The sequence below is a fragment of the Sceloporus undulatus genome, chromosome 7, assembly GCF_019175285.1.
Source record: "Sceloporus undulatus isolate JIND9_A2432 ecotype Alabama chromosome 7, SceUnd_v1.1, whole genome shotgun sequence".
Classification (NCBI taxonomy): Eukaryota; Metazoa; Chordata; class Lepidosauria; order Squamata; family Phrynosomatidae; genus Sceloporus; species Sceloporus undulatus.
Window position 1 is genome coordinate 14992870 of NC_056528.1, and position 27135 is coordinate 15020004.

The following is a 27135-nucleotide window of genomic DNA, read 5'->3' on the forward strand; positions in this document are numbered from 1 at the left end:
TTGTGCATCTGACGCTTGTTTGATTCTTGCCCCTTGGAAAAGTCCCCATTTTTTATTTTGCACACTAGAAGGAAGGCTGGGTCGATGTCTTTTTTTCCTTTGGAGAACTGGAGTGTTTACAAAGGAACCATCTTTCTAAGTGTGCCCTTATTTTCATCCTTGCCCATCTCTTCTCTCCTCCCAGCCCCTTTGCATAAGGAACGGACTGCAACCTGAGACTGGCGCGTGTTGTTGCTTCTTCTGACCAAAGTTTTCTCTGAGGATGGTGCCAACGACCACAAGCATTCCCTAACAAAGGCCACAGCTTCTCGCTTGCCATCCCGGAATCGGAGCCGTCTGCCTTCGTTTTATTTTTCCCCCTTTTGAAATGCCTCAATAAGCATTGTCATGCTGAGCATGCAGGAGAGATTTTGTAACCATACCAGAAAGTTATGTGGGAAATATGCAGAGAATCTTTGCCGCTTGGTCAATGCTGTTGTTTCCTTTTAATGGCCATCCGCCCGGCTTGTCTCCCTCCAATGAATTCTTTCCTATCCCCATTTTACCCTGGCATCTTCAAGCGGTTCAAACGTCTTTATTTCACTCTTTGTGGATCATACCAAAATAGCTGGATGCCAGATCTATAAGCTGGTGGTTGGTGCTTTGCAGTCAGTTCTCTTTCTGGTTTTTTTTAAAAAAGCCATGGAGAAATGTACACACTTGAAAGCCATGTAGGTCAGCCAGACTGTGATTTCACCATCAAACACATGGGCATTAATGGCCACCGTAATTGGGAGAGAGAAATGGATTTTTGGATGGGTATATTTTTGCAGGCACTGGAGGTCAAGGAAGAAAGACACCGTAAGAATTGCTGGGAAACCTCAGTGGTTATCTCTTCAAGGGCTGAGACCAGCCCCAACAAAATAGAAATAGCATTTGAAATGAACAGAGGCGAGCTTCATCTGGAGAAATCTTGGCTTCGGGAGAACCTGCATGTCACCTGTCTATTTTCCTTGGCATGCAAAGAAAGTCTTACAATCATTCCTTCACCAGGGATCTGAGTGTCAATAGCATTAGGGAATCTCATCCACTGAGTGGCCATATATCTTACGTTTTTCAAACTTTTCCCGTATTCCTATATCCACATCCAGTTCTAAGGCAACTTCAAGAAGGAAGAGCTGTGGAGTCCTTGCATTTTCCGATCAACAGTTAGCCACATTTGAAAACCAAAACTGGATGGGGTCATAGTCTTAGGGAGTTGCATATAAAACACAGTGGTTTGCAAAGCCATCTCCAGATTTTGAGGGCCCCCCAGTGAAATGACCTTTCATGAGCTTCTTTGAGCATCCTTGGACCCTAAAGCCTTATCTTTGTCTGTAGGACCAGACAAGGTCCATCCAGTCCAACCCCCTCCTGCCATGGAGGCACTCACAATCAAATCATCCCTGACAGATGGCTATTCAGCCTCTGCTTAAAGACCTCCAAAGAAAGAGACTTCATCACTCTCCAAGGGAGTATCTTCCATGGTTGAACGACTGTTACTGTCAGAAAGTTCCTCCTAATGTTGATATGGAATCTCTTTTCCTATAGCTCGCATCCATTGTTCTGTGCCCTAGTCTCTGGAGCAACAGAAAACAAGCTTGCTCCCTCCTCAATGTGACACCCCTTCAAATACAGTACTTAAACAGGGCTATCATAGCACCTCCTAACCATCTCTTTTCCAGGCTAAACATACCCAGTTCCTTAAGTCATCACTTCCAAGGGGGAGTACGGATCACGCTGGGTGACACCCTACAGGGGGGATGTACACCAGTGGGACTGGCGCAACTGTTGGATGAGTGAGAAAGGACATCACCTTCCTTTCTCATTCATCCAGTGGCCCCACTAGACTTGCAACAGACCTCCAGGAGGCCATGGCACTGGCTCCATCAGCAGTCGCTACTGGGCAGTGTGGTGCCTTCCATTCTGAGTATGGCATGTTTTCTGGGGGAGCAACCATGCCATACCCTGAACAGGCCATCCAGAGGCCACACCAGACCAAGCGGTAACCAGGGTGCAGGTGAAGAAGGTAATGGGAGGAAAGGAGGAGCAGTCTGCCAACCTCCCCAAGCTCCTTCTCGGCACCCTCACTGGATAACACCAACTGCACTGATGCTCTTGACCACCACCATTATTGTAACCCATGTAGCATGTTTTGCTAATGGTAGCTCTCCCATAATAATAATAATAATAATAATAATAATAATAATAATAATAATAGGTTTTATTTATATACCGCCCAATCACTGGGAATCCGAGCGGTTTACAATATAGGGGATAACAGACAGTTCCCTGCCCACAGGCTTACAATCTAAAAGACACGACACAAAAGGAGAAGGGAATGGTGAGGGGGGGAGGGAATCAGGTCCAGCATTCTTCTCTCCCTCTGAGGCCTGGACCAAGGCAGATGGATCGGAGGGAGGGCTCTTCTTCTTCAGGCCAGCCCCTGATGGTACTTGGTGAGGCTCCTGGTCCACCACTGAATAGATGAGATGTTTCTCCATGTCACATTCCTTCACCAAGGCAGACCAATGACCTCTTTAAAAGGCAGCTGGAAGGGATCTGGAAGTAGAAATCTGCTTCTAAAATCACACCTCAAGCCCAGTCTCCACATCTTGCTTTGCTTAATGGCATTTCAGAGTGAGTGCTCAGAGTGACCTCTATTTGGAGGGACTCACAGCTCTGTCTCTCTTTTGGGGGGGGGGGGTCGTTTTAATTTTATATATTATATATAATCTGTGTAAAGCTATAAACTGTACCGGTCAGGTATGAATTAGAACCTTATAAAATCTGTTTACACATTTCTGTGTGCAACCCAAAAAACAGGGATTTAAACAGTAGGAAAAAATGACCCGGAGAGTTTTTTCCAAGCTAAGGAAGCTTTTTGAGAAAAACAAAAAACAGTGGGGGTATTTATTTGACTTATCCCCCCTGCCTTGAAATGGTTCTCCTTCCTGCATGCTTTCTACCCAACAGACCAGGTCAGAATAGTGTTTTATGCCCCTAAAGAAAGGGCCAAGGAGAATCAGAGAAGAGGCACGAGTTGAATAAACAGAGGAAAGCATAACAAAAGAAAGGGGATTCTTTTCCCAAACTGCTCCTCTCCTTTGTTTTACTCCCTCCTGCCTGAAGAACCATAGAAGAAAGTCTTCCCATATCTGCGGCATTCAGAGCAGCATCCCGAAATCTCACAGCATTGCTAGATGAGACCCACCATTTACTACAACTCTGGAGACCAGGGTTCAATTCCTCGCTTTGCCATGAAACCCTTTGGGCGATTTTTGGGCAAGTCACACTCTCTCAGCCTCAGAGGAAGGCAATGGCAAATCTTGAGTGAACAAATCCTGCCAAGAAAACCCCATGATGACCTTAGGGTCTCTATAAGTCGGAAACGACTGGAAGGCACACAGCAGGAACAGCAGCAAAGATCACCTATTAGAAAGGAGCTTTGTTGCCTAAGACTTTGTTACCCGTATAGTGTTGTCTGTGTTATCTTTGGCTTTGTTGCGCTTTTGTTCTCGCAGTTTGCAAGCCTTCTCTCCCAATCCATTTTTTGCCTTTGCAATGAAATGTGTGAATAAAAATGCATGAAATAAATAACGGCACAAATCAACAGGGCATGAGTATAGCTGGGTCCTCTTCGGAGTCACATCCTTGTGTCACCCAAGGAACCATTTGCCCAGCTATCCACAGGCTACAAAAATCCCATCTGCTGCGAACTCTTGAGCTTAGAAATGTGAGAACGCTCCTTTGTTTGGCCTTGCCTGGCGATAATTGGATTTGAAAAATCACCCACGCCTCCTGTAGATTAATTATGCTCCGAGCCTCTTTCTAGGAAATCGCTCTCCTTTGCTTTGCCAATTCGGGTGGAACCAAGCAGGGCTTCCAGAGCCCTGTGTTTGATTCTGCACTGATTTAGTCTAGGCACAGAAAGGTCAAATGCACTATTAACAGCCTACTCCGATGGGATGCCAAAAGGACGATAGGATTTTATTTTCTTCCTCCTCCACTTCTTCCATGGAGTTTATCACACTGGGGCTAATTTCAGCATTAAAGAGAGCTTAAAGCGCATTTCAGGCACCCCACAAATAAAACGAAAATGGTGCATGCTTGTTTCCCAGGTTCTAGCTCGGGACTCCCATTTTGCATGCTTTGTTCTTGTTTTTGTGTGCCTTCGAGTCGTTTCCGATTTATGGCGACCCTAAGGCACATGGGGTTCTCTTGGCAAGTTACTTCAGAGACAGTTTGCCATGGCCATCCTCTGAAATGACTTTCCAATGTGGGTATGCATGGCTGAGCCCGGGTTTGAACCCTCTCCATAGTCGTGTGGCCCAGTGCTTAAACCACTACACCACTCTGGCTCTCTATTTTGCATGCTTTAAGGGTGGGCAAATCTGAGCGAACCCTTCTCCCCCACCTTCTCCATCCACCCTTGGCGTTTCCCTCCTCCTCCTCTGGTCTTAACACCTTGAGGTGGAAAACTGGGAGAAGGGAAAGGTGCCATGAACACACACCACGTGTGACATATTTTTACAGACCTCCGAGGGCCAGGTGTTTCCTGAGCCAAGGCGAAATTGAACCGGGGCTGGAGCAAAATGGAAAAGATTCCCCTTTCCCAAACTCCCAGCTCACCTTTCTTTTCCACTCCCTCCCTCCATTGGCACCTTCTGGGGGGGGGGCAGAAATCCTTATGGTGGCCCCTTTCCCCATCCAACCTCCCAGGCTTTTGCATTTATGCCATTTCGGGCCTCTCTGTTCTGTTTTTCCTTCCCTTGAAAAACGGAGAGGGAATTGGGAGCCCCCGTCTAGGTATGTGCCTGTTCTCCATTATTGCTCCATTGGGGTTGAAACACAATCAGGCCTCCACCAGACCTACCAATATATTTATTTATCCATGCAACCTTTCTTCCTTGTTTTCCTTTTTTGGGGGGATTCAAGCTTTCTTCTGTGCTGCCTTTCAAAATGGAGCAAAAGTGGGATTTTTAAAAGAAATGTTCGGGGGACGGACAGCTGGGGATGGGAAAGGAGTCATTTCTCATTTCCTTGCACCCTCCAACCTCCTTTGTTTCCTCGCCGCAAGTGAGTGATGCCCACAGCAAGAAATGGTTGGCAGGGAAAGAAGAGGAGAGAAAGATGGAAAGCAATCGTTTGACATTAAATGGTTTTACCTGGTTGGAGTAATGCCCAGGAGTCACCATTTTGTATTTTTCCTTCTAGGAACCACATTCTTTTTGGTACTACAGCAAACCATCCTTTTTAAAAAGCTATCCAGTCCTGCTTCTGGAGACTCTTTTTGCTTTTTGGGCATTCCTTCCTAACAAGCAGGGTTGACCCTATTATTAAGCAGAGAGAGGCACCAAACAACAAATTTTGGAACTCATGAAAAGGCAGCCAATGGTTGGTTATGGGTTTAGCTACTAGTAATAGTGTTATAGTAATAATGGTAGTTGGATTTGGGGTTTGGCACGACGCTTGTTTTGATTTCACTAGGCCATGTGGTCTATTGGTTTGAGTGTTGGACTGGGACACTTTGCACCAGAACTGGGGATTGAGACCAGACATATATATATAAATACACACACACACACACACAAACATGCACAAACACGCACATATACATGTATATTTGCACATTTTCTTCTTTGAGTCTTTGAGCAGGGTGCAAAGAAAATGAAGGAAAGGCGAAGGGGTGCAAGAGGCATTCTGTGGTCTGGCGCAAGAGCCAAAGTTTGACTCATAGTAGATGTTCAGAGCCGAGGAATGAATTTTCCTCGCTTCTCCAACATACTTGAAACTCTGCCTTTTCTCTCCCTTGACAGATGCGTACACACAAACACACCACCTTGCCACTAACCTGTCCAGCACTGGAAACAGCTCATGTTTAATATTAAACCCCAAACTGTGTTGGATGCAATCCAGAAGTGTGCCTGCCCACATGCAGGAGAGTCATTTCTTTTCTCCCCCATTTTCTTCAATTCTGAATGTTTGCAAAACTCATTGAAGGAAGCGTCTGGTCCACTTTTCACTGCTCTTTCCTAAAATGCACTGCGAGGGGTATAAGCTACGTGTAACTTTTTATTCCTGCTGGCCTTTGACAGGCCTTGTATATCTCAATGCTTTTTTCAATTTGTCGTTGTTGTCAGTACTTTGTTTTAACGGGTTTTAATGTGATGGTGGTTCAATTGCCTTGCAACTTGGGAATGCTGGTCTTCTTTCATCGTGGGTTAAAACCGCTTTAACTGCCATGGCTCCATCCTATGAAGTCTTGGGATTTGTAGTTTGTTGGGGCACCAGAGCTCTCTGAAAGAGAAGGCTAAATATCTCACAAAACTCCAAATCCCCTTCCACTGATCTAAGTGCATCTTCCTGACTGACATGCTTGGACAAGGACAATCCAGTTTAATTCCTTGTCATCCCACTCTTTCACCTTCTTTTCAAGAGGTCTTTCTGTTTCTTCCTCCCATTTTCCCCACCCTTGGTCTTCAGCTTACTCGCTTCTCTTCTTTGGCTTACAGGGGAATCCTTGAGCTTTGCGGACGATTTACTCTCTGGCCTCGGAACCACCTGCGTTGCCGCCGGAAGGAGCCACGGCGATGCTCCGGACACCAGCCTCTACTCGGTCATTTTCAAGTGTTTGGAGCCGGACGGATTGTACAAGTAAGTAGGAAAGGGGACTGAGATGGAAATTGGATGCTAGGAGAAGTGGGAGAAAGATCCTTCGGGATCTGAGACACTTTCATCAACCTTCACAATTCATAGTTCATCTTTAGACAGCAGAAGCCAAAACGTTTTGCTCACTTTATATGTGTTATTCACTTTGAAATACAAATTGAGTCTCCCTTATCTGAGATGCTTGGGACCAGAAATGTTTCGTATTTCATAGATGACAATGATGATGATGACGATGATGGTGATTACAGTCAGCCCTCCATATTTGCCTCTTTGATGTTTTTATCATTTATGGATTTGAATGATGTGTCCCCTCTAGGGCCTTATTCCCACTACCTTTTACACTGGATCGCAATTCAGTTTGAACCAGGTTCCTACTTAAATCGATTCAGTCGGGGGGGGGGGGCATGCGCTGGACCCATTTAACCCGCATCTTTTTGACGCTGATTCTTTTTGCGCGTCTTTTTCACCAAATCGATTCAGTGCAAGTGTGAACCACAAGCGGATCGGAACCGATTCAATTTTGCCCTTCGGCCGACTGGAACCAAATCATTTTGAATTGATTCATTCCCGAATGCAAACCACAAGGGGGTTATTTTGATGCCAGAAAATGTGATTGGGGCAAGTGTAGTGTAAACCATGATCTGATGCTGCATCAGTCCGATTTATCTGTAAGTGGGAATGAGGCCTAGGAACCTCTAAGTAATATCCTGGACCCAATTCAGAGTTTGGGGCCTGCGTAATGCAAACGGCACGCAGCAAGCATGGGGGCAGTTTGGGTTTTATAAGCAATGTAGACAAGTCCTTAGCCAAAAGTTAAAATTAAAATTAAAACAAGCACGTCCAGATTCCTGTTAACATACAACGCAAATGGGAACGAACACTCCAAAACAAAGGCAAAACGCTAATGTATTTCTGTCACACCGTAAAGCACATGGTGTTGCCGTTCCACTTTGTGGGCCTGCACCTCGACATGAGCTGATTGTGTTTCTGTATTTTTCCAATGCTTAGAGAGTGTCATAGTTATTTTTCCTAACACACACATACACATACACACACACACACACACTCCGACTGTCAAATCCACCCCATTGGAAATTTTTCAGGCCTGATTGATACTTTCCTTCTGCCGCTCCAGTCCGCTCCGACCGGGTCCCAGCAGCCCTCCCCTTTTCCCATTACATATGTCGACAAGATCTAAAAAAAGGAAATGGTTTCATTACACTTTGCTTTATGAGGCACGCCGGCTCTAAAGTGCGTTTGCCATTTAATATTTTTTAATGTTTCCTTTCCTAAACACAGACGCGCAGACACACAAGACACACACACACACAACCCCAACACAAGTCGTATGGATTAATCTCTCTGGAAATCAGGCCTGTTCTGAAAAGGCGCCCAGTGCGAATGTGGAAAAGAAAGCACCGCCTGCCAGTAATTTGCTTCTAATAAATGGGGCTGCTCAGAGCCTGATGCCTGCTAACTCTTTGGTTGCCAACCATGGCAGGCAAGTCTGCATGGTCTCCAGGCTTCTCCCCAATGGACTGGAAGCAAGAAGGGTTGTGTCATGGCAAACCTGCCCTGCAAAGGGCGAAAAAAGCTTCCATAAATAGATGTCACCATAATTAATTCAGAATTCCTTCCTTCCTTCCTTCCTTCCTTCCTTCCTTCCTTCCTTCTCTCCCTGCCTGCCTGCCTGCCTGCCTGCCTTCCTTTCTGTCCCTCCCTCCCTCCTTTTTCTGTCTCTTTTCTTTCTTCCATCCTCCCTCCCTCCCTTCCTTCCTTTTTTCTGTCCCCTCCCTCCCTCCTTCCCTCCCTCCCTCCCTCCCTCTTTTTTCTATCTCTCTTCTTTCCTATCTCCCTCCCTCCCACCCACCCTTTCTCTCCCTCCTCCCTCTCTCCCTCTCTATCTATCTATCTATCTATCTATCTATCTATCTATCTATCTATCTCCCTCCCTCCCCCTTCAGAAGTATTTCTCCATATCCACTTTAGTCTCTTCTTATATTCCCATTATAACCAGGAGTTGAGCAGCTCCGATGAGGGATGGGAAAAGAGGACCCCATGACTGATAAACAACTTTGCTGACTGTGGTTGGTCTTCTTGAAGGACCCCAAAGGGAGAAGCCCAAAGTTTAGACAGAGCCAGATGCAGGGGCTTGCTGTTTAGTTTTCTCAGCTGTCAAACAGTCCCAAACAGAGGGTGGAATAAGCACGCAGATGTCCTCCGAATGCTGGATGCGACTCCTTCATCAGTTGGGACAGGGATGCTGAGGAGGCCCGGTTGGGACCAGTCCTTTGCTGTTATCCTCCAGCAGATGTTAAGAGGAGAATTTGTAATATAGATAGACAAATCAGTGTGCAAAGGGATCTTGCAGCACCTTTGAGACTAACTGAAGGAGAGAAGTTGGGAACATACTGTATATACTTATGTATAAGTCTAGAAACTTTAGTCAAATAATTGAACTCCAAAACCTGAGTCAACTTATCCATGGGTCAATGTAGGATGTACACACTGTACTTTAACTCTTATTCAAAAAGGAACCATCCCCTGGTGAAAAGCAAGAGCATAATATGTCCTGGAAGCATTGGGCCCCTTCTCTTCTCTCATCCATCCAGCCTTTAATATGAGCACAAGCAGTTGTGTCTGCTGGGATTTTGTAAATTGGCATTATTTTCCTTGCTTCATTGTTTAGATCCTTTGTCACATGCTCTTAGGTTTTACCCTCGACTTATACATGGATAATCTCAAAATCCGTAATTCTGGCCCCAAAACCTACCCTCGACTTATACATGCAGCCGACTTATAGTCATGTATATATGGTAAGCTTTTGTAGACTTGAGCCGCTTCCTCTGGTGCATTTGTATGCATTCGTACAGAGGGTCAAAAATGGGATTGCAGTGTAAACACAAAACAAATGATCACTACAGGGCAGATCCACTAGATGTAGCACTTACCTCTACCAGCTTGGGACGCATGCCCTGAAACATTCCCAGAATGCTTGCGCACAGACAGAAAGACTTTTGTGAAGCCAGGGCAAGGTTCCTCCGGCTTCCCAGCAGGTCACCGACTTTCCAAAGGAGTGGCGACAGTGCGGGCAAATGTCACGCAAACAGAGGCTTCAGAGGTGTGTTTTTGTTTTGGGCCTCTCCTTCTCCTTCCCTCCCCAAATGATTCTCTCCTTGCTTGTTTGTGTTTTGCCTTACTCTCCTTGAAGCAAAACATGCCTCTCTTGGGAGCCGTTCCAGTGGTCAACAGTCCTTTGGAGAGGTTGTGTTTTGCAATTCGCCTATGCTGTGCAGTGCATGTTTTCCCCCAAAACCCATGATCTAAAGGCAGGGATGGGACCTCAGTGTCCTCCTTCATGGATTCCACAAATATTATCTCATGTCCTGTCCCTGTGCATCATCCTCCAACTATTAGTCCACCCTATTGACCAATTTTTTCCCTCCTCTTTCCCCTACCTCTACCCCACACATTTCCTCCCTTAGATCAAAGCGGGGATTGTGGTTTCTAAGAACAAACAAACAAACAGGGGCTATCCGATCCCCCCCCCCCTTTCAGACTTTGCTAGCATTTTAAAGAAACAAACAACACTCTCACACTATACACACGCATGAGTGCACAAACACAGTCAGTTTTGGAAAAAGAAATACTTTCTCCTTCATGTTGCAGTTGCCTGCAACTAGGGGCCCATTCCGTTAAGTACAGTCGGCCCTTCGTATCCACGGATTCTTTATCAACCATTTCCACCTTTAAAATATATAAATATATAATACATAAATGAATACATTCCAAAAAAGAAACCTGGATTTTGCTATTTTATATAAAGGACGCCATGTAACTGCACCATTGTTTTTAATGGCACTTGAGCATGCACAGATTTTGGTCTCCACGGGAGAACCTAGAAGTAAAACCCAGCAGGTACCAAGGGCCCACCGTATGTTGAATTTAATTTAAGTATATGTTGCCTGCAAATAAAGTAGGCATATGCACACACACACAAATCTTGCTTCATGTTCTTAAGTACAGGAATTGAAATTGGTTCTGGATCTAGCAAGAGGGAAGTAATGGTATACATAGCCACAATGTTAAAAATACATTCTGATAATTATAAATCCCTGTACAGACTTACTCTTCCCCCGTAGAAGCACTTTATGGGGGGTACTGGTTGCATCTGAGATAGTAGACCAAGTCTATGGAAGCTTATGCTACAACATCTTCCACTCAGTTTGCCTCAAAGCCATTACAAGATGCCTTTGTATACTGTTATAAGGCACCCTACAATAATATATCTTCGGTGTGGCTATCATGTACCCTCCAGCATTTTTCAGGTGACAACTAGGACACATGTGGCCAAGAAACTTCAGAGTATGCTCAAGACAGGAAAGTAATTAATGAAGAACTCATAAGCTAAGACAGGCTGCAGCAGTTTGCTTTTCCCTCTGCCTACAGGGAAGAGTAAATGAGAACAGATCCATCCCACAGTAAACCAGGATATACCGACGAGAGGCTTAAGAGAAGGGCGATGCAACCTTGTTCATACTTTCTGCGATGATCTCTGTCATCCAAATGTTTGGGACTAGAACTCCCAGCTTTCCAAACAATTACCCCTCCGATCTGGAGCTTATGGGAATCCAACTCCCAAAATATTTTGAAGCCCCCATTTTCAGGGGAGTTTGATGTTATGCAAAACCCACAAGAGGGCAATGTTTCAGAGCAGTGGTTCCCAAACGTTGATCCTCCAGATATTTTGGACGTCAGATCCCAGCATTCCTGACAGTTGGCCAAGCAGGTTGGGGCTTATGGGAGCTGAAGTCCAAGGCACCTGGAGGACCAAAGTTTGGGAACGGCTGCTTTAGAGGTTGTGAAAACAAGGAGCATCCTAAGTGTCATCAAGTCAACTACAACTTATGGCAGCCCTATCGTAGAGTTTTCCTCTGGTCTTCAGTGATCTCTTTCTTTGGAATGATTCACTCTGGATCTATTTCTCTGGTCCCAAGAGTATCTGTGTCAAAACTGCCAAGTGGGCCAAATCCCCACCCATAGAGAAAAACCAGCCAAGGTCACAGCCTGCATTCATTTGGCCTGAGAATCAATAAAACTCGTTTCAGGACCTCCTCGCAGACACCTGCAACATATATCCCCTTTGTTCTTTCTCTTTTTTTGCAACAACTTCCTAAGCAAACACACCATCCGAGCCAAAAGCACAAGCGGTCCTTCATGCCTCTTATCTCCCAAAGGCTGCCGCTGCTCCTCATTTCTTCCCCCCCATTTGCTTTCTTCTTCCTTTCTTTTCCCCCCTCTAATCTCCCATTTACGCAAAGCATTGCGTCTTCGCCACCCCTCCGCCGGTTCCTTCGAGCCCAGCTGCTGCCGTTTATCAAGCTCCGATAGTAACCTGCGGACCCATCCCAGCTGTGCGAGGGATTCTTACAACTCAAGGCTTTTGAGACAACATGTTTCCAGCATGGTTATCTCAAGATGCCGTCAAATCTCTGTAGAAGGCTGGTAAGGAAGGTAGCGAGTGAATGAAAGATAGCTGCCACTCCGAGCATTACCCTTTTTTCCCTCTTGTGCAGGGCCTTTTTCCTTCCATCCTTCTTTCCTAAAATTTCACTGAGAAAGTAGACCTAGCAATGAAGCCCTAACTTGGTGAATCATAGCATCACCGAGTTGGAAGGGCCATCTAGTTCAACTCCTTGCCAGTAAGGCATGGAAACAACTGAAGGCAAGTCCACCATCTTCCAAGGGGGGTCTTTTCCACTGTAAATCCACTCATTCCTCATATTTAGTCGAAATCTCCCTTCTTGCAAATTGAGTCCAGCCGAATCCTATAGTTGGGATCAAATCCCAAATCCAATGCAAACCCTTTCTTTGAATTCTGTAGGCACTGAATAGGATTAGTGTGGAGGAATTAAGAGCTGAAGATTTGTTCCTTAGTGAGGAGTTAACGATTAGCCATAGCTTCTGTGGTTGCCTTTGATGCTATCCAATGATTTGTGACTCTCATGTGCCACGTATGTTCACAACAACCTCACGCGGGATTTGGCTCATCCTCTACTGGATGGGTGGATGGACAGACAGATAAGCACACAGACCTACTGTCCTCCCCAAAAAGCATTAATGGCCATTAGGCAAGACCACGGAGGTGATCTTCCTTTCATTGGGACCAACCTCAGGGATTCAGTCTCTCAAGGACTGGAAGCCGATCTCAATTGAGGCCAAGAGTGCTCCATTGTTGGCCAAGTTCCTTTCCGCACTTCCACAGCAACATCTGCTACCTCCCATTGGAAACAGGAAACAGTTGGACTGGCCCCAAAATGTGGATGCTGATCTGCTCAGGCTGGCACTGCCCAGCTGGAAGAATTGGTTCAGTGCACAGCCAAGAGGTGGTTTGAGGTTGCTGGGTGCTCCTCCAGACGCGTCCGAGATCTCGCATTCCTTTCTCTACCCGACCATGTCGCTTGTTCTTGGGGTTTTGCAATCAGCTCGGCTCGCTCGCATTTTGTGGTGCTGCCACAAGAGGATGTTTTCTCAATCAGAGGTGGCACATATTTTTGGCCGGGATCATATCTCCCCTGTGGGTTTCTCTTTTCTGTCTGTCTGGTTTGTAAGAGTACAATTAAAAAAAATTAAACAAACACTTACATAAATAGGAACCCTTCCATGTCGAGGGAAAGAATTCCACAAACGAGAGACATGAGCATTTATAGATAGTGTGCTTTTGTTGGGCAATGTGAGGAATCCAAAGATTGCAACAATGGCAAACCAAATTTTCCCATTCTGTGCCCAGGGGCTCTCTTGGAACTGGCCAAAACCACAGAGATAGTCTTAGTGATTTGTAGTTGGCCTTCAGATCTCACATCGACCTACAGTTTGGTTGATCTTTCATTCTGCAAGATTTAACCAGAGCTGGGATGAGCATTAGGAGTTTATCACACGAAGGAGATCGTGAATATCCCGGAAAAATGGCGTAATTACACAAAACAATTTCACACAAAGTCACACAAAACCCGCCGTTAAAATAGTCACAAAGAAATATCAATGTGCATCTTTTTACTTTTGGGATTTCAGCGACAGTGCATTTCCGATATCACTTTATTTGCGCAATTGCGTCTGATAATCATCCGTGCAATTACTTGCCATTTTCGCTTCATTTGTGGGATGCATTAAATGCATTTTAATCTCTCTTTAATGCCTAAAATTAGCCCCAGTGTGATAAACTCCTTAGAAATTTTGACTTGTTAGCCTGTACTTGGGATTGAGGGTGGAGACAAAAAGGGGGAAACTGTCCTCTTTCTGTTCTTAAGGGTGGGATTGATAGTGTATTCCTGCATGGCAGGGGTTGGACTGGATGGCTCTTGGGGGACTCTTCCAACTCTACAATGCTATGATTTTAAAAAGGGACATATATAGGGCTTCCTTTTGTTTTGTTCTGTTCCAGAGTTTCCCATTCAGGGTATTATAGGGTTGTAAAACATCATGCACCTCATCGTGAAAACTGCTATATTACTTCCCTCCTGCCGTTGTAGCCTACAGCTGGAAAGGCCTGCTGATCTGTCTCCTGAAACCTTAGCAGGCTCCATTGCACTAATCCATCAGCCCTGCAACAAGGCAGATTGCGTGTAGGGCATAAGCAAGACTCTTCTAGGACAGGAGATCCTCTTATACTCTTTCCTGTCCAAAGTCTAGCCTAGGTACTCGAGGATTATCTTGCATGGAGCTTCTTGACTGGAGAAGCAGCAGTGGTGAATTCGGCCCAGTGTATGTGGTCACCAACATGGGAAGTCTGGGGCATGATGCCAGACCGGCTCCAGATTGAGGTCCATAGACACAGGCTCTGAATGCACATGTTGGAAGTACTTTCCAAGCAGTAGTAAGGCTGGAGAGGTCAGAATCGATTCTCCTTCTCCTTGTGCAACCTCATTTGTACAGCATACAAAATTGTCCATGCAAAAGAAAGGTAATGCTCTTTGGACGCGTGCAAAGAGGAACGGTATTCATATTGACCTTGGCGGTGCTTATGAGCTTTCCTCCAGTCAGCTCTTTACAGGTAAATACATTAAGGGTTGCCACAAGCAAGGGTAGCCGGGGTCTATTAGATTACCCGAATCTTGAATTTGCTACCTGGTAGAAATCTGCAGATGACTGACCTCAAAGGTGAATTGAAGAATCATCCTGTTTCTATAGGTGTATCTCAACTCTTGTGGCACCAATTCACCCTTCATTGGGCCAAAGAGAAAACTTGAGACAGTGGGATGTTTCCAGTACATTAATTCTGTAAACACAATTTTGTTTAATACAGTTGGCCCTTATTATTATTATTATTATTATTATTATTATTATTATTATTATTATCTGTATAGTGCAGGGGTAGGCAACCTGCAGCCCACGGGTCGGATGCGGCCCGGCAAGGCCTTGAGACCAGCCCCAGCCCGGTCCTGAAGCTGATTGCCGCCGGAGCCTTTGGCCTCTCGCGTGAGGGCGTGGGGCCTTTGGCCTATCAGGAGGAGGCGGGCAAGGGGGGGGGCAAGAGGCGGGCAGGGGGGGCAAGAGGCGGGCAAGGGGGGCAATTGTCTATAGAAGCCTCTGAAACATGCATTTATATTAATATTTTTTTAAAAAAAATCAGCAAATTTTTCAGCGTATCCTCCATTTTTTAAAAAAAAGTGTCCTCCGTTTGAAATTTTTGTCCTACATTTGTCCCGGCTTATTTATTTATTTATTTGTTTATTTATTAAAATTATTTAATTATTTAATTTTTGGCTTTGGCCCACCAGTTGTCTGAGGGACAGCAACCCGGCCCCCGGCTCAAAAAGGTTGCCTACCCCTGGTATAGTGCCATAGGCTTTACATAGCACTTTACAAAGGAGAGAAAACAGCAATGATCATGAGCTTTCGTGGATAGAAACTCACCTGGTTTTTATTTTAGCATGAGCTTTCGCGGATAGAAACTCACTTCTTCCGATGCAGTACAGTGTTAAAGCGTGCAGCAAACTAACTCCTCTCTCCCCTTCCACCTTCCCTATCAACCTCTGCTTGCACTGAGCTGGCTGCCTTTGTATTTTGAAGTTGTACAGTCCTTTGGACGGGGGCCAGTGGATTTATTTTGGTGTACGCCTGGAATCTGAACTCCGCAGAGATCCCCGAGCCTTGTGTGGCATCGGTCTCCTCCTGTTAACTGCCATCTGTGGCTTGAGTTTGGGTCTGAATCATTCATGGGGTCTGATATTGGATCCCTTCCTCTCCTGACCGCTGGAGTCAAGGTTATTTACTGACTACTCTATCTGATCGACAGCAATGTGGTTCGGATTAGACGGAGGGTTCTCAGTGGGGTCAGGAGGACGATGACAAGGATGAGGTAGCTTCTCCTCCTCTCTCTGCCTCTCCCTTCCCCTCCTCAAGAGATTTTAGGACGATGGAGAGAAGGGGAGGGTTTGGACATAAAGAGGAAAGACTCCATCATTTTAATAAGCCTTGAGCCTATAGGTGGATCAGGAGGGGTCATGTTCAGAGCAGGGATGCACCACAGAGAGATTGTGCAACTTGTCAGGAATCGAGGTAATGAAGATACGTTGGGAACTGAAGACACCGAGATGCTGTTGGTTGTCATAATTAAGCCAGGGAGAATTGCCTTCCTCCCAAAGGGGAGACAGAGACCAAAAACCAGAGCTGGACTGTAAATACCTAGCTAGTGTCACCAGTGAGGCATTACGGTGACTTCTTTTCATGGTTGGCATAGCCTGCCTGGGATACATATGAATGCAAGGTGGTGTGTGAGCGAAAGGAAGAGGGAAGGGAAACTCTCCATCCTGAGATGTGTTCGAAAATTCAACAGCTTAGCCATGTTAGTCTGGAAAATCAGTATGTGAAGGGATCTTGTAGCACCTTGGAGACTAACTAAAAGAAAGAAGCTGGTAGCATGAGCTTTTGTAGATGTGAGCCTACCAACATTCATCTGAGGAAACTATCAGCTGTGCATGTGTTTTCTCCTCGGTTTAAAATGAGAAAGGAGAGTATCGATTGAAGAGAAATGTAGTCCTAAGCCAACCTCGTTGACTTCTCTTATGCTAAACTTGATGCCCGACTCTTCTCTCGTGGACACATTCCCTCAGCAGCTTCCATTTCATGGGCTTTTTCAGGAGACCTTTTAGGGACACCCATCTTCAAGCATCTGCTCTCCTGCCCAATATCTCAGCCACCGTCCTCCTCTCTGTTTGTTTATTCCAATCTCTGTTGTACCAAACCCTACAAACCCAGGGCAGGTCATGACATATTTCTTGTGTAAACATGGGAACATATGTCTGAAAGGATTTACTGTAGTCGTAAAATCTAATGGCTCATCTAGTACAACACTGTTGTTGTTGTTTTGAAAGCTTTCCACCTTCGGGGGATATCATTTCTTGAGTTGGCTATCCCACGCTGCCGCTGTCCTCAAAGGATCTCAGGAGAAGATATGTTGTAGATACTTCTCCATTAGATCCTCCTGAGGGCTAATTTGGCTAAACTAGGAGTAAGGAGATCCACTATGGTGTAGGAGTTTGAGTGTTGGACTGCAGCTCTGGAAACCAGGGTTCAGTTCCAAGAAAACCCTATGATTGGTTTGCCTTAGGGTCACCATAAGTCAAGAATCACTTCAAGGTACACAACAACAACAAGGGACGTTTGTACTCTCCAGATGTATTGGGCCAACTCCTAAGCCCTGCCAACAATGTTTGAGAACTGTGGTCCAAAAGATCTGGAGATCTTAACGTTCCCCATGTCTGGGTTGAGATAGACTAATTACCCAAAAAGGTGATCTTCAGGTGGGATCTCCTGTTCCACTATCTTTTCTCTACAATGGCTTGGCTGAGTACCATCTGAGTAAGCTACCATTGAGTTCTTAGCCAGAACACCCCCGGACCCCTTGTTCCTGCAGACAAGCATTTGCTTCCTCGTATTAACAACCTTTGAATTCAAAGCAGGAGATTAAAACAACCAAAAAAATACGCCGTATAAATGCTGCACAATTGCCGGTTCAACTTAAGTCCTGTAAAACGTCCAAGCAAAATACTCTGCAACCCCCTGAGGTCGCTTATTAGGAACAGCTTTTAAGAGCTAAATGATGTTTAGTGCTCCGCATTCCACAATACTTAACCTAAATCTATTTTCCACATTTAAAGCTGCGATTCTTTTGTTTCAGAGAGCCGACGGACATCTATCGAGGTCCTCGCTTATTCCAGCATCCTGGGAAGTCTATAGGACTTTCCTGATAAGCTGTCTTTCCCTCGCTGCTTCTTGCTGCCCTCCTTACCTCTTAGGAAATGCGGTGCATTAACTATACATTGGAACAACTATCTGCTTATTTGTCTCTTTTAAAAAAGCTTTGGAGGATCATGTTAGCAGATTGGAATACACATCATAGCAGATTCTTTTGTCTGTCTAAAAATGAGACTCTTTCCTGGATATATGGTACCTATCCTTTCTATTTATTTGTATCGGGAACCTGAAGAGCACCTTTCTGCCAGATTGTCCACAGTCTTCCTAGTTGGACTCAATTCATAGAACCTTCCTTTTCCAGTGATACGAAAATAAGGCAGATGGGTATTTTTATTCAGATTTTAAAAAAATGGCAAATGCAAGACATGCTTTGATTCATGTTTTGGTTTCTCTGTTATGATGTATGAATAGTTGCACAATGAATAACAAAATTCTAAAAACAAACAAACAGGGCTTCTGCTGAAGACGTTCCTCGCTGGAAACAGATTGCAGACAACCCACAACGATTTCCGATTGTCAGATATCCCATCTGTTTTGGCTATGCGATAGCATCCCAAAGCCAACTCGGAGCAAGGGTGGGGAACACTACCCTCGCTCTGAAGAGGCTTTTTGGCATCGCTATCATTTTATGTCATTGCACTATGAACCTAAATGCATGGAGGGTCCATCTGGGAAGTAAGCGTTGTTGAAAAACATCCTGCCGCATCTCCTTGGTTACGTCAAGAAAGCGGAGCATTGATTTTCTTTCTCCTCCGTTCATTCTGAGCAACCTTCTTTCCTTCCTCCACCTCCAGCTGTCAGGTTGATGCCCTCCCCTAGAGACCCTCTTCGCTAAAGAGGTCTTGCACTTTTAAACAGCTTTCAGATGTGTCTCCAAACGCTTCCAGGGCCAGCATCGCAAAAAGCAGAGAGGCTGTAACCTTTGACTAATGGATTCAGTGTTAACATTGACTCTTTCGACGAGGGCATTCTTGGCATGAAAGTTAACTGGCACTGTGGTCACCGAACATTGTGTCTAATGTTTCGACTCAAGGCCTTGCCAGTTCTGAAGGATGTGGAGCTGCTTCTAGCAGATCGTCGAAGCCAGAAAGATTTGGAGACACTTGCCCATGTAAGAACATGGCAGATAGCGGAACTGAGGATGTAGCAATATGTGCAACAATGATACATGGGTACTAGTGGACTCAAACAGTACCTACCTTGAATTCACTATCTATTACTTTATGGGATACAAGTTTAATCCCCTGTATCCAAAACGCTTGGGACTAGGAGCGTTTTTGATTTCAGATTTTGGAATATATATATAGTGAGATATCTGATGTTTCGCCACAAAATTGGCCAAATCTGAGTTCAGAGGCAGCAATTTACTCCCTGCATCTCCCTCAAAATGAAACAAAAAGATCTCCATAATCAGCCAAAAACAGTAGCCAGAAATGATATGTCATCAGTTCTGGTTTAATGAAATGTGTCAGTGTTTTTGGGGAGAATGACTTGATCCCTCTGCATAGTTGCCCATCCCTGGCCAAGAAGAAATGGTAGATTTTACAAAACCCATTGCCATCCCCAATATCACACACACACACACACACACACACACAAAACCCCAAATAAACTTTGCAGCTGGTGGCGCACAAAGCCATGATAAGAGATCTTTCAAAAAACACATGCAATCGCCAGGGCGTTTGTTGTTGTTGTTGTTGTTCCTGTAGTGTGCCTTTTCACTTTGTTCCCTACGCAAATTAAACTTGGGCACAGTCCGATCCCTCCAGATGTGATGTCCCATGGAGCAGTGTTTCATGATGCTGGGAACGTTCTGCTCCACATCTTAGCACCCCATCCAGCTGCACCGTCCCGGCAAAGGAACGAGATGTCATGGCAGAGGAGTCAACCTCCTCCTCCTTCACCTCTAGCGAAAGCAACTTCTCAAAAGAAAAGCCAGATGTTCCACTTCTGTTCCAGAAGTGAAACCAGACACCTGAAGACCAGGCAGATCCCAACAGAAAGGAAAGGGTGCAGAGGGTGAAGCAAGGGAAGAAAAGAGAAATCTACCCCTTTCTGTCAGTGTTGTCTATCTCTACTTCATAGTCGTTGATCATTGTTATATATTGTCATCTCAGCTTTCCCCCAAGTTTAGGAACTCAAGGTGGCTTCTACGTTAAAAATACGACCAACCAAATATTAGCCATATTTGCCATATGAACTAATCTTGCCAAGAAAAGCCCTTGATAGGTCCGCCTTATGGTCTCCTTAAGTCAGAAACGACTTGAAGGGCTGCAATAGCAGCATTATAAGCCATACTGTAAACTATTTGCTCCCATTCCCATACCTTTACGTTTCAGTGGTTTGACCCAATGTCTCTTCTCTCTTCCAGATTCACACTGTATGCCGTGGACACGCGTGGAAGGCACTCGGAGCTGAGCACGGTCACCCTGAGGACAGCCTGCCCATTGGTGGATGACAGCAAAGCGGAGGGTAAAACACTAAATTCCCCTGCACACCTCCATCCCCAGCAACTGAGCACATCCCTTGGGGGTTCCCAAAGAACCGGAGGAAGGGTGGCCATCTATTATTCAGTCAAGGGCTGCTTTGCCATGATGCTAAGATCTCAGGACCACATGTGAACAGGGTTAAAGCTATCAGTGGATAGACACAGTGGCCTCTCTCTCTCTCTCTATCTCTCTCTCTCTATCTCTAGCATTCTGGGATTTATTGCTTTGTGAGATATTTAGCTTTCCGTCTCAGTTTGCCTTAGGGTCATCATCTGATTGTTGTCTAACCCTATTGCATCCCACTTGATGATGACTTAGTTTTAATATTAATTATTATTCTATTTTGTGAAAAACTGAATGACAAACCCCAAAAAATCCAGTTGGATCTTCTGGCCATTAAATCGACTGTCAAGGTGGAGCTCTCTGCATGAGAAAAGTGTGAGGTGTGAAAGTATCAGTTTATACCTCATTTTGTTTGGAAGGTTTCATAATATTTCCTCCCTGGAAACCAAAGAGGCTGGGTGAGACTCCAGAGATCTGTTCCTTGCATTGGCTGAAGCGCATTGACTCCTGAGTTGGCTCAGGGCAGAGATGTGGCGTAACACAGCAGTTTTTATAGCAGCAAAACTGAAGAAATTTCAGTGGTGCATTATGAGAAAAAGGCAAGTCGGCCGAAGACATATTTTGAACATTGCCTAGTGGGTGGGGAAAGGTGTTGACCCATTTTCCTCTCTGCTTCCTTTTCCAGAGATAGCAGATAAGATTTACAACTTGTACAATGGCTACACCAGCGGGAAGGAGCAACAGACAGCCTACAACACCCTGATGGAGGTCTCAGCTTCCATGCTTTTCCGTGTCCAGCACCACTACAACTCCCACTATGAGAAGTTTGGGGACTTTGTCTGGCGTAGCGAGGATGAACTTGGGCCCAGGTAGTCATTCCCATCATTTCCCCTGGAAGCTACAAGCACATGGTCAAAGCTTCCACTGCTCAATTTGTCCAAAACAACACAGGGGTGAAACTTAACTTGGAGACCAGCTTGCTAATGGCAGAGCAGTAAGAGCAGAAAAAGAGCTATGTTGGTCCAGACCAAAAGCATATTTAGTTCATCGTTTTGTTCACATGGTGGGCAACACAATGGGAAAACCGTAAGGAAGACATGAGCACAATGGCATCTTGCTATCCATATTCCCTCAAAATTTATGATATGCAAAGTCATATCTCTCAGATCAGACTGGAGGTAATGTCTCGCCCTTGTGACTAATAGCCATTGGTATCCATAACCTGACTTCACCATCTCTATACTTTTCCTCTGTGCAAGTCACAGAAGAGAGGGGAGCATCTCCGCATGGAGTCTCATCTACAGTGGGCTTGCCACCCAACTTTATTGTGACCCCTTGAAGCAATGTCAGCCAAGGAGACATAGTGCCATAGTGCAGATGCCTTGATAGCCCTCCCAGAAGCTCAGCTCCCATGCTTGCCCTCCTTTGCCACTAACTATGTTCACTTGAAGCTTGGCAGGCTGGGGTTTGGTGTTCAAGGGCACTGCTGAAGAGCCATTCCTTCTTTGTACCTACCCTGGTCTTGTCTGGTACCCCTGTTTTAAGGGTAGCTCCTTCATACCACTGCCACAAACATCTTTCTCACACACAAACACACAAATCATTCTAGACAGGCCAGACAACCATTCTTGCAACCTTGACCAAAACATAGTCCAAAGGTGGGCACAAGGACATCCAAAGGCAACAGGTTTCCCAGAAAGCACTTCTCCAGTTGCGGCCCATTTCACTTTGCACAAAACAATGCAGCAAAGAACATCAGAAGTGGATGAGTGCAGGGCCAGATGATTCTCATATCTGCAGCACTCACCAAAAGGGTAATCTCCGGATACAATCAGCCAGTGTATTTTGGAAAGGAGCTCCTTTTGTTTTCTTTGGGGTTTTTTGGGGTGGGATGATTCAGATATTCCCTTTCAGTGAGTATGGGAAGGCCAGGGTTCCAGGGATGGAACTTTTCTTTGATAAAGGTAGTGATACGAGAGGAGTGGGTTTCCTTGTTGACTCCCTTGATAATTTCTCTGGTTCTCTCTCTCCGGTTTGAACACTGAACAGGGATGATATCTCAAATTAGTTCCAGATTTGGAGCACACACAACCCACCGCGGCTTTCAGTTCTTTCCTTTGCATCCTTCCTCCGCTCTTATCAGCACAGGCAGCTCATGTTCAAGCCAGAGAAATACCTGGGTCAGAAATGTCAAGATAGACTGCGCTCTCACCCCACCCTTGTTCTGGTTCTGAGCGGCCTGTGTGCATGTACATTGTTGTTGATGTGTGCCTTCAAGTCATTTCTGACTTATGGCAACCTTCTAGTTGGAACTAACCATCAGGAGAAGAATGAACTAACCTTGTTCCTGCCGTATTCTACTATGCATTGGTAAGCATTCCTACAGCAAAGGGAACATTTATTAATCCACATCCTTCAGTAATGCATCAAAATAGTCTTGTTGCAAAATCGTTAATGCAATGTGTCAATGAAATACACATCTTTTAGAGATAAAAATCCAAGGATGCCAGGTTATTCACTGCGGTGCTGAAATAGTTAAGTCACCCTTTACACCTTCCTTTCAAAGCCCTGATGATCTCCAGATGTTTTTGGACTTTAGCTCCCATCCACCCCAGCCAGAGTAGCCAATGGCAAGAAATTCTGGATCCAGAAGGCACCAAATTTGCAGAACTGTGTTGCATGGACTGTACAGTATAGAGAATAAAAATGTGGCAGCTCCTTTTATGATCACATTTCTCTGCTCCGTCATTCATTCTTAATGTCTGGCAGGAGTCAAGAGGAACATGGTGGGGTGGAGATGGCCAACAGCGGGAGGAAGTAGTTACGCGTCCATGGCACCCAGCCCACCATGGAACGCCTTTCCTTGACTCTCTTTCCTGACCCTTTAATGACTTAATGAATTCCCATCCCTTAGAAACTATTCCTCTTTTCTGGTCTGGGATGGGTGGGAGGTAGGTCCAGCCAGCGCTTGGGCCAATTTTATCTCCAGTTTTGAAAACCCCGACTTCCACTGGGAGAACTTGGAGAGGACTCAGCCTCTGATTTATGACATTACAGGGCCTGCTCTTCTCATTTATCTCCTCCTGCTCAAGGAGATACCTCACTCCCTTTCCCCTATTCCCTCAATTCTTCCTTCCCTCTTCTTTGTCTCATTCTTCCTCTAGGGAAGATGTCAGCCAAAGATAAGTCTAACCTTTAGACATTGCTTCATTAACCTTTTCACACAAGTGAGTCACACCAGCAGCTTGGCCTAAATATTCCCAATAATCTGTCTTCAGTTCAAAGGGATTGTGTCATAAGGAGAACCTCGGTGGGCTTCCTCTCCACCGACGCCTCTTTCTCCTCCTCTCTCATCTATCGTCCCCTCAAGATTAACTTTCCTATGTGGTTTCCATCTCAGCCAAGTGGGTCAGAGCTGTTTCCCATAAATCACACCCTTGAAATATCCTTTTAGGTCTCCTGCCGCATTGTGTTGCTGGAGATTGGGAGAGACGCATGTAAATATCCTTAGGGAGGAGGATAGGTTGTAATCCAAATGATTGCGTAGTCGGGAACAAAATTGCTCAAGAAGGAATACTAAAAAGGTATGACGGTCTATAGCACCAGTTCTAAACCTGTGGGTCGCGACCCCTTAGGGGGTCAAAAGACCCTTTCACGGGGGTCGCCTAAGACCATCGGAAAACATCTATTTCCAGTGGTCTTAGGAACCGAGACACTGGTTGGGTCTCACCACAACATGAGGAACTGTATTAAAAGGTTGTGACATTAGGAAGGTTGAGAACCATGGTCTATATAGGTAAGAAGGGATGGTTCTCAAATGGAATATCCCTAGAGACATTGCCAACTCTAGATATTTTGGTGTCTGGGGCAAAGTACAAAATGGTGCCCTCTCCCACCCATGTGCAGAAAACAGACTAGACTGGCATTTGACTCTTCATTCAGGCTTGGCAATGAGATTGCCACCTCCATCATATTGGGATGAAGCAGGGAATTTTAGGGTGAAGGGAAGGTCCACATGGCAGACAGCTCTCTCCTCCAATGCCTTGCCATTGGAAGATACCATTCTCTAAAGTAATCAGTTATTTCAATGAAAACGACACAGCCCAAACCGATAAGTAGTGGTATGGGAGAAGAAGGTCCATGAGACATCAATTGTGGAAGGGAAATAGATGGCCCAGGGTTTTAAGCCCCTGCCATGCTTTGCTGCAACATTATTTCTGCACATGGGGATGCTGGATTGAAGCCAAAGAGACGGGAGTTTGGAAGAAGCTGAAATGATAATGTCTGCCTGCTAGAGGGCAGTCCATTGTTGTTGGCTGTGACCTTCCAGAAGCACAGTTTGCCACAAAGACAGTATGCAATAGTAGGCCCAGGTTGAACTATAAGATGTTTCTTCTGGAACTGAAAACTGAGGCTTCTTGGCCAGATTGTCCTCCAAGGTACGCTGAAAGAATGGCAATGCACAACTGGCAACCACACAGTCATGGGCAAAATAGTGGTGCTGTGGGATGGGATTCTGCTTTGGCTCTCATGAGGTCAGCAGGCCTTTACCGATGAACATTGGATAGAGAAAGACATAAGACTCAGTTAGGGTTGCCATAATTCTCTTCCACATAACCGGGACAAAAGTATGCAGGAATACATAGGGAGGCTTGTTGGCACCCCCCACCCACAAATACGCACAACATGTTTTGACATTTAACATTGTTTTCTTGCACGTTTCAGTTGTTGCTGTCCTTAGTTTTGCTCCCACCTTGAGAAATCCAGGATCTGCTGCTTCAAGAGGTTCAGCTGGCCAGGACATTTTCAGACTCTAATCCATGATTTTCCCGATTTTTAAATGGCAAGCCTAGACTCAGCAAACTTATGATCAGAGCCATGTTCACAAGTTACCAAGTCATGTCCAACATAAACAGTGAGGTTGTTCCAGGTCCTTACTTTTGTGATAGGCAGCTTTCCTCCATATAATTTACCGACTGTTCATTTTTGCTTCCAGGAAAGCGCACCTCATCCTGAGGCGGCTAGAGAAGGTCAGCGGCCACTGCTCCACCTTGCTCCGCAGCCCCTACATCCAGAGTCACACCGACACCATGCCTTACCTGTTCTGCCGTAGCGAAGAGGTCAGGCCACCCGGCATGGTCTGGTACAGTATCCTAAAGGACACGAAAATCACATGTGAGGAGAAAATGGTCTCCATGCTGCGCAACATGTATGGCGAGTCCAAGGGGCGATGAGAGAAGTCGCCATCTGAAGGATGTGACAGGCCAGATGGGGGCACATGAGACTCTGCAGCGTCATGGACAAGTGGCCATCTTGCAATTTGAGGGACAGGAGAACCATCGAGACCGCGGAGGATTCGAAACAACCACGGGACAGCAGCAAATTGAGAGATCAGCAAGTTTGGGTTTTGTTTATTTCCTTTTTTAAAGAAAAAAATATTAATTATTATATTATTATTTAAGAAGGAAGGACGTAAGTTTGCTCAGTTTTTAAGAAAGAGACTGTCTCTCCTTTCCGACCTCTTTTCTTACTCAATCCCTAGGCTATGTGCCCAAAAGTCAAGAGGAAGAGGCAGAAGCAAGGAAAATGGACAGTTGGGGACTCTATAACAGTGGGTTCCATCACTCCAGTCCTACTCAGAGTAGACCTACTGACCCTTGCCTGGGAGGACTATCTCAGGTGGTGTGACTGTGGTAAGGAAGGAGCCAGAAAAAGATCTACAACTTGTAAGAGGCACCATCTTGGGAGAAGATACCAAGTGGTTTAAACACCGGTTCACAAAGTGTGAGGACTTTGCTAGTAGGCAACAAAGAGAGGCTCCAAGGCACAGGTTCCTCAAAGTTTACAGAGGTGCTGCTTGTAGGGGGTCCTGGCAGGTTCTTTTGTGCATTAAAACATATTTACTTCCACCTTCACTTGATGCTTAGCATTTCGTCTGGTTGGAGATGACTTGAAGGCACACAACAACAAGGGTGTGTATGTGTGTATATATGTATGTACGTATGTGTATACATGCTGTGGGCACTCCACGTTCACCAAGGTTAGTGTTACAGGAGCACCATGAAAGTATTTCTTTTATCTCTTTAGGAATCTCTAGGTTCTCCAATGCGACCCTATGGATCACGTTGGAGGACTTATACACGCCTAAGGAACTTTTTAAACTAGGAATTGCTAGTTCCTCCAGTGCTACTCTATGGCCAACCTCTGGCAAAGTAATGCTGGAGGAACCCAGAGATTCCTAGAGAGAACGCATTAATCAAATCTGCGGATAATCAAATCCGCAAAACTCAAAGCCACAAATATGGAGGACCAACTGTATAAACAAGCCACTTGAGAAAGGCAAAAAGCATCTGAAGCTTCCTGGAAAGCGATCAGAATAATTGGGAGCTTTATTAAAATACAAAAAAATAGAGAAACATGTTCATTCTGGTAATAATAATAATAATAATAATCCCTCCAGTCTCCTACTTTTTATTGCTTTTATTCCTTCTTTCTTCCAAGGAGAACAAGGCACTGTCAGAAGGCAGGGAGAAGAAGAGGGTTGCCCTTCTAAATAAGAATTCTTCCACCTTCTCTTATGAATATACCATGGATAGGCAACATGCAGCCATCTCAAAGCAGCTGAAGTGCAACTCCC

General features: G+C 45.2%; 1 protein-coding gene across 2 annotated transcripts in view; it reads left to right on the forward strand.

Annotated features, from left to right (window-relative positions):
* Window positions 1-26922, forward strand: part of ASTN2 (astrotactin 2) — a 320421-nt gene extending 293499 nt beyond the window's left edge. For both annotated transcript variants that reach the window (XM_042479280.1, XM_042479282.1), the window contains exons 20-23: window positions 6534-6675; window positions 20318-20418; window positions 21184-21367; window positions 25495-26922. In XM_042479280.1, coding sequence (XP_042335214.1) covers window positions 6534-6675; window positions 20318-20418; window positions 21184-21367; window positions 25495-25732 — 665 coding nt within the window. In that variant the 3' untranslated portion in view covers window positions 25733-26922. The remainder of the gene's footprint in view (window positions 1-6533; window positions 6676-20317; window positions 20419-21183; window positions 21368-25494) is intronic.
* The last annotated feature ends 213 nt before the right edge of the window (window positions 26923-27135 follow it).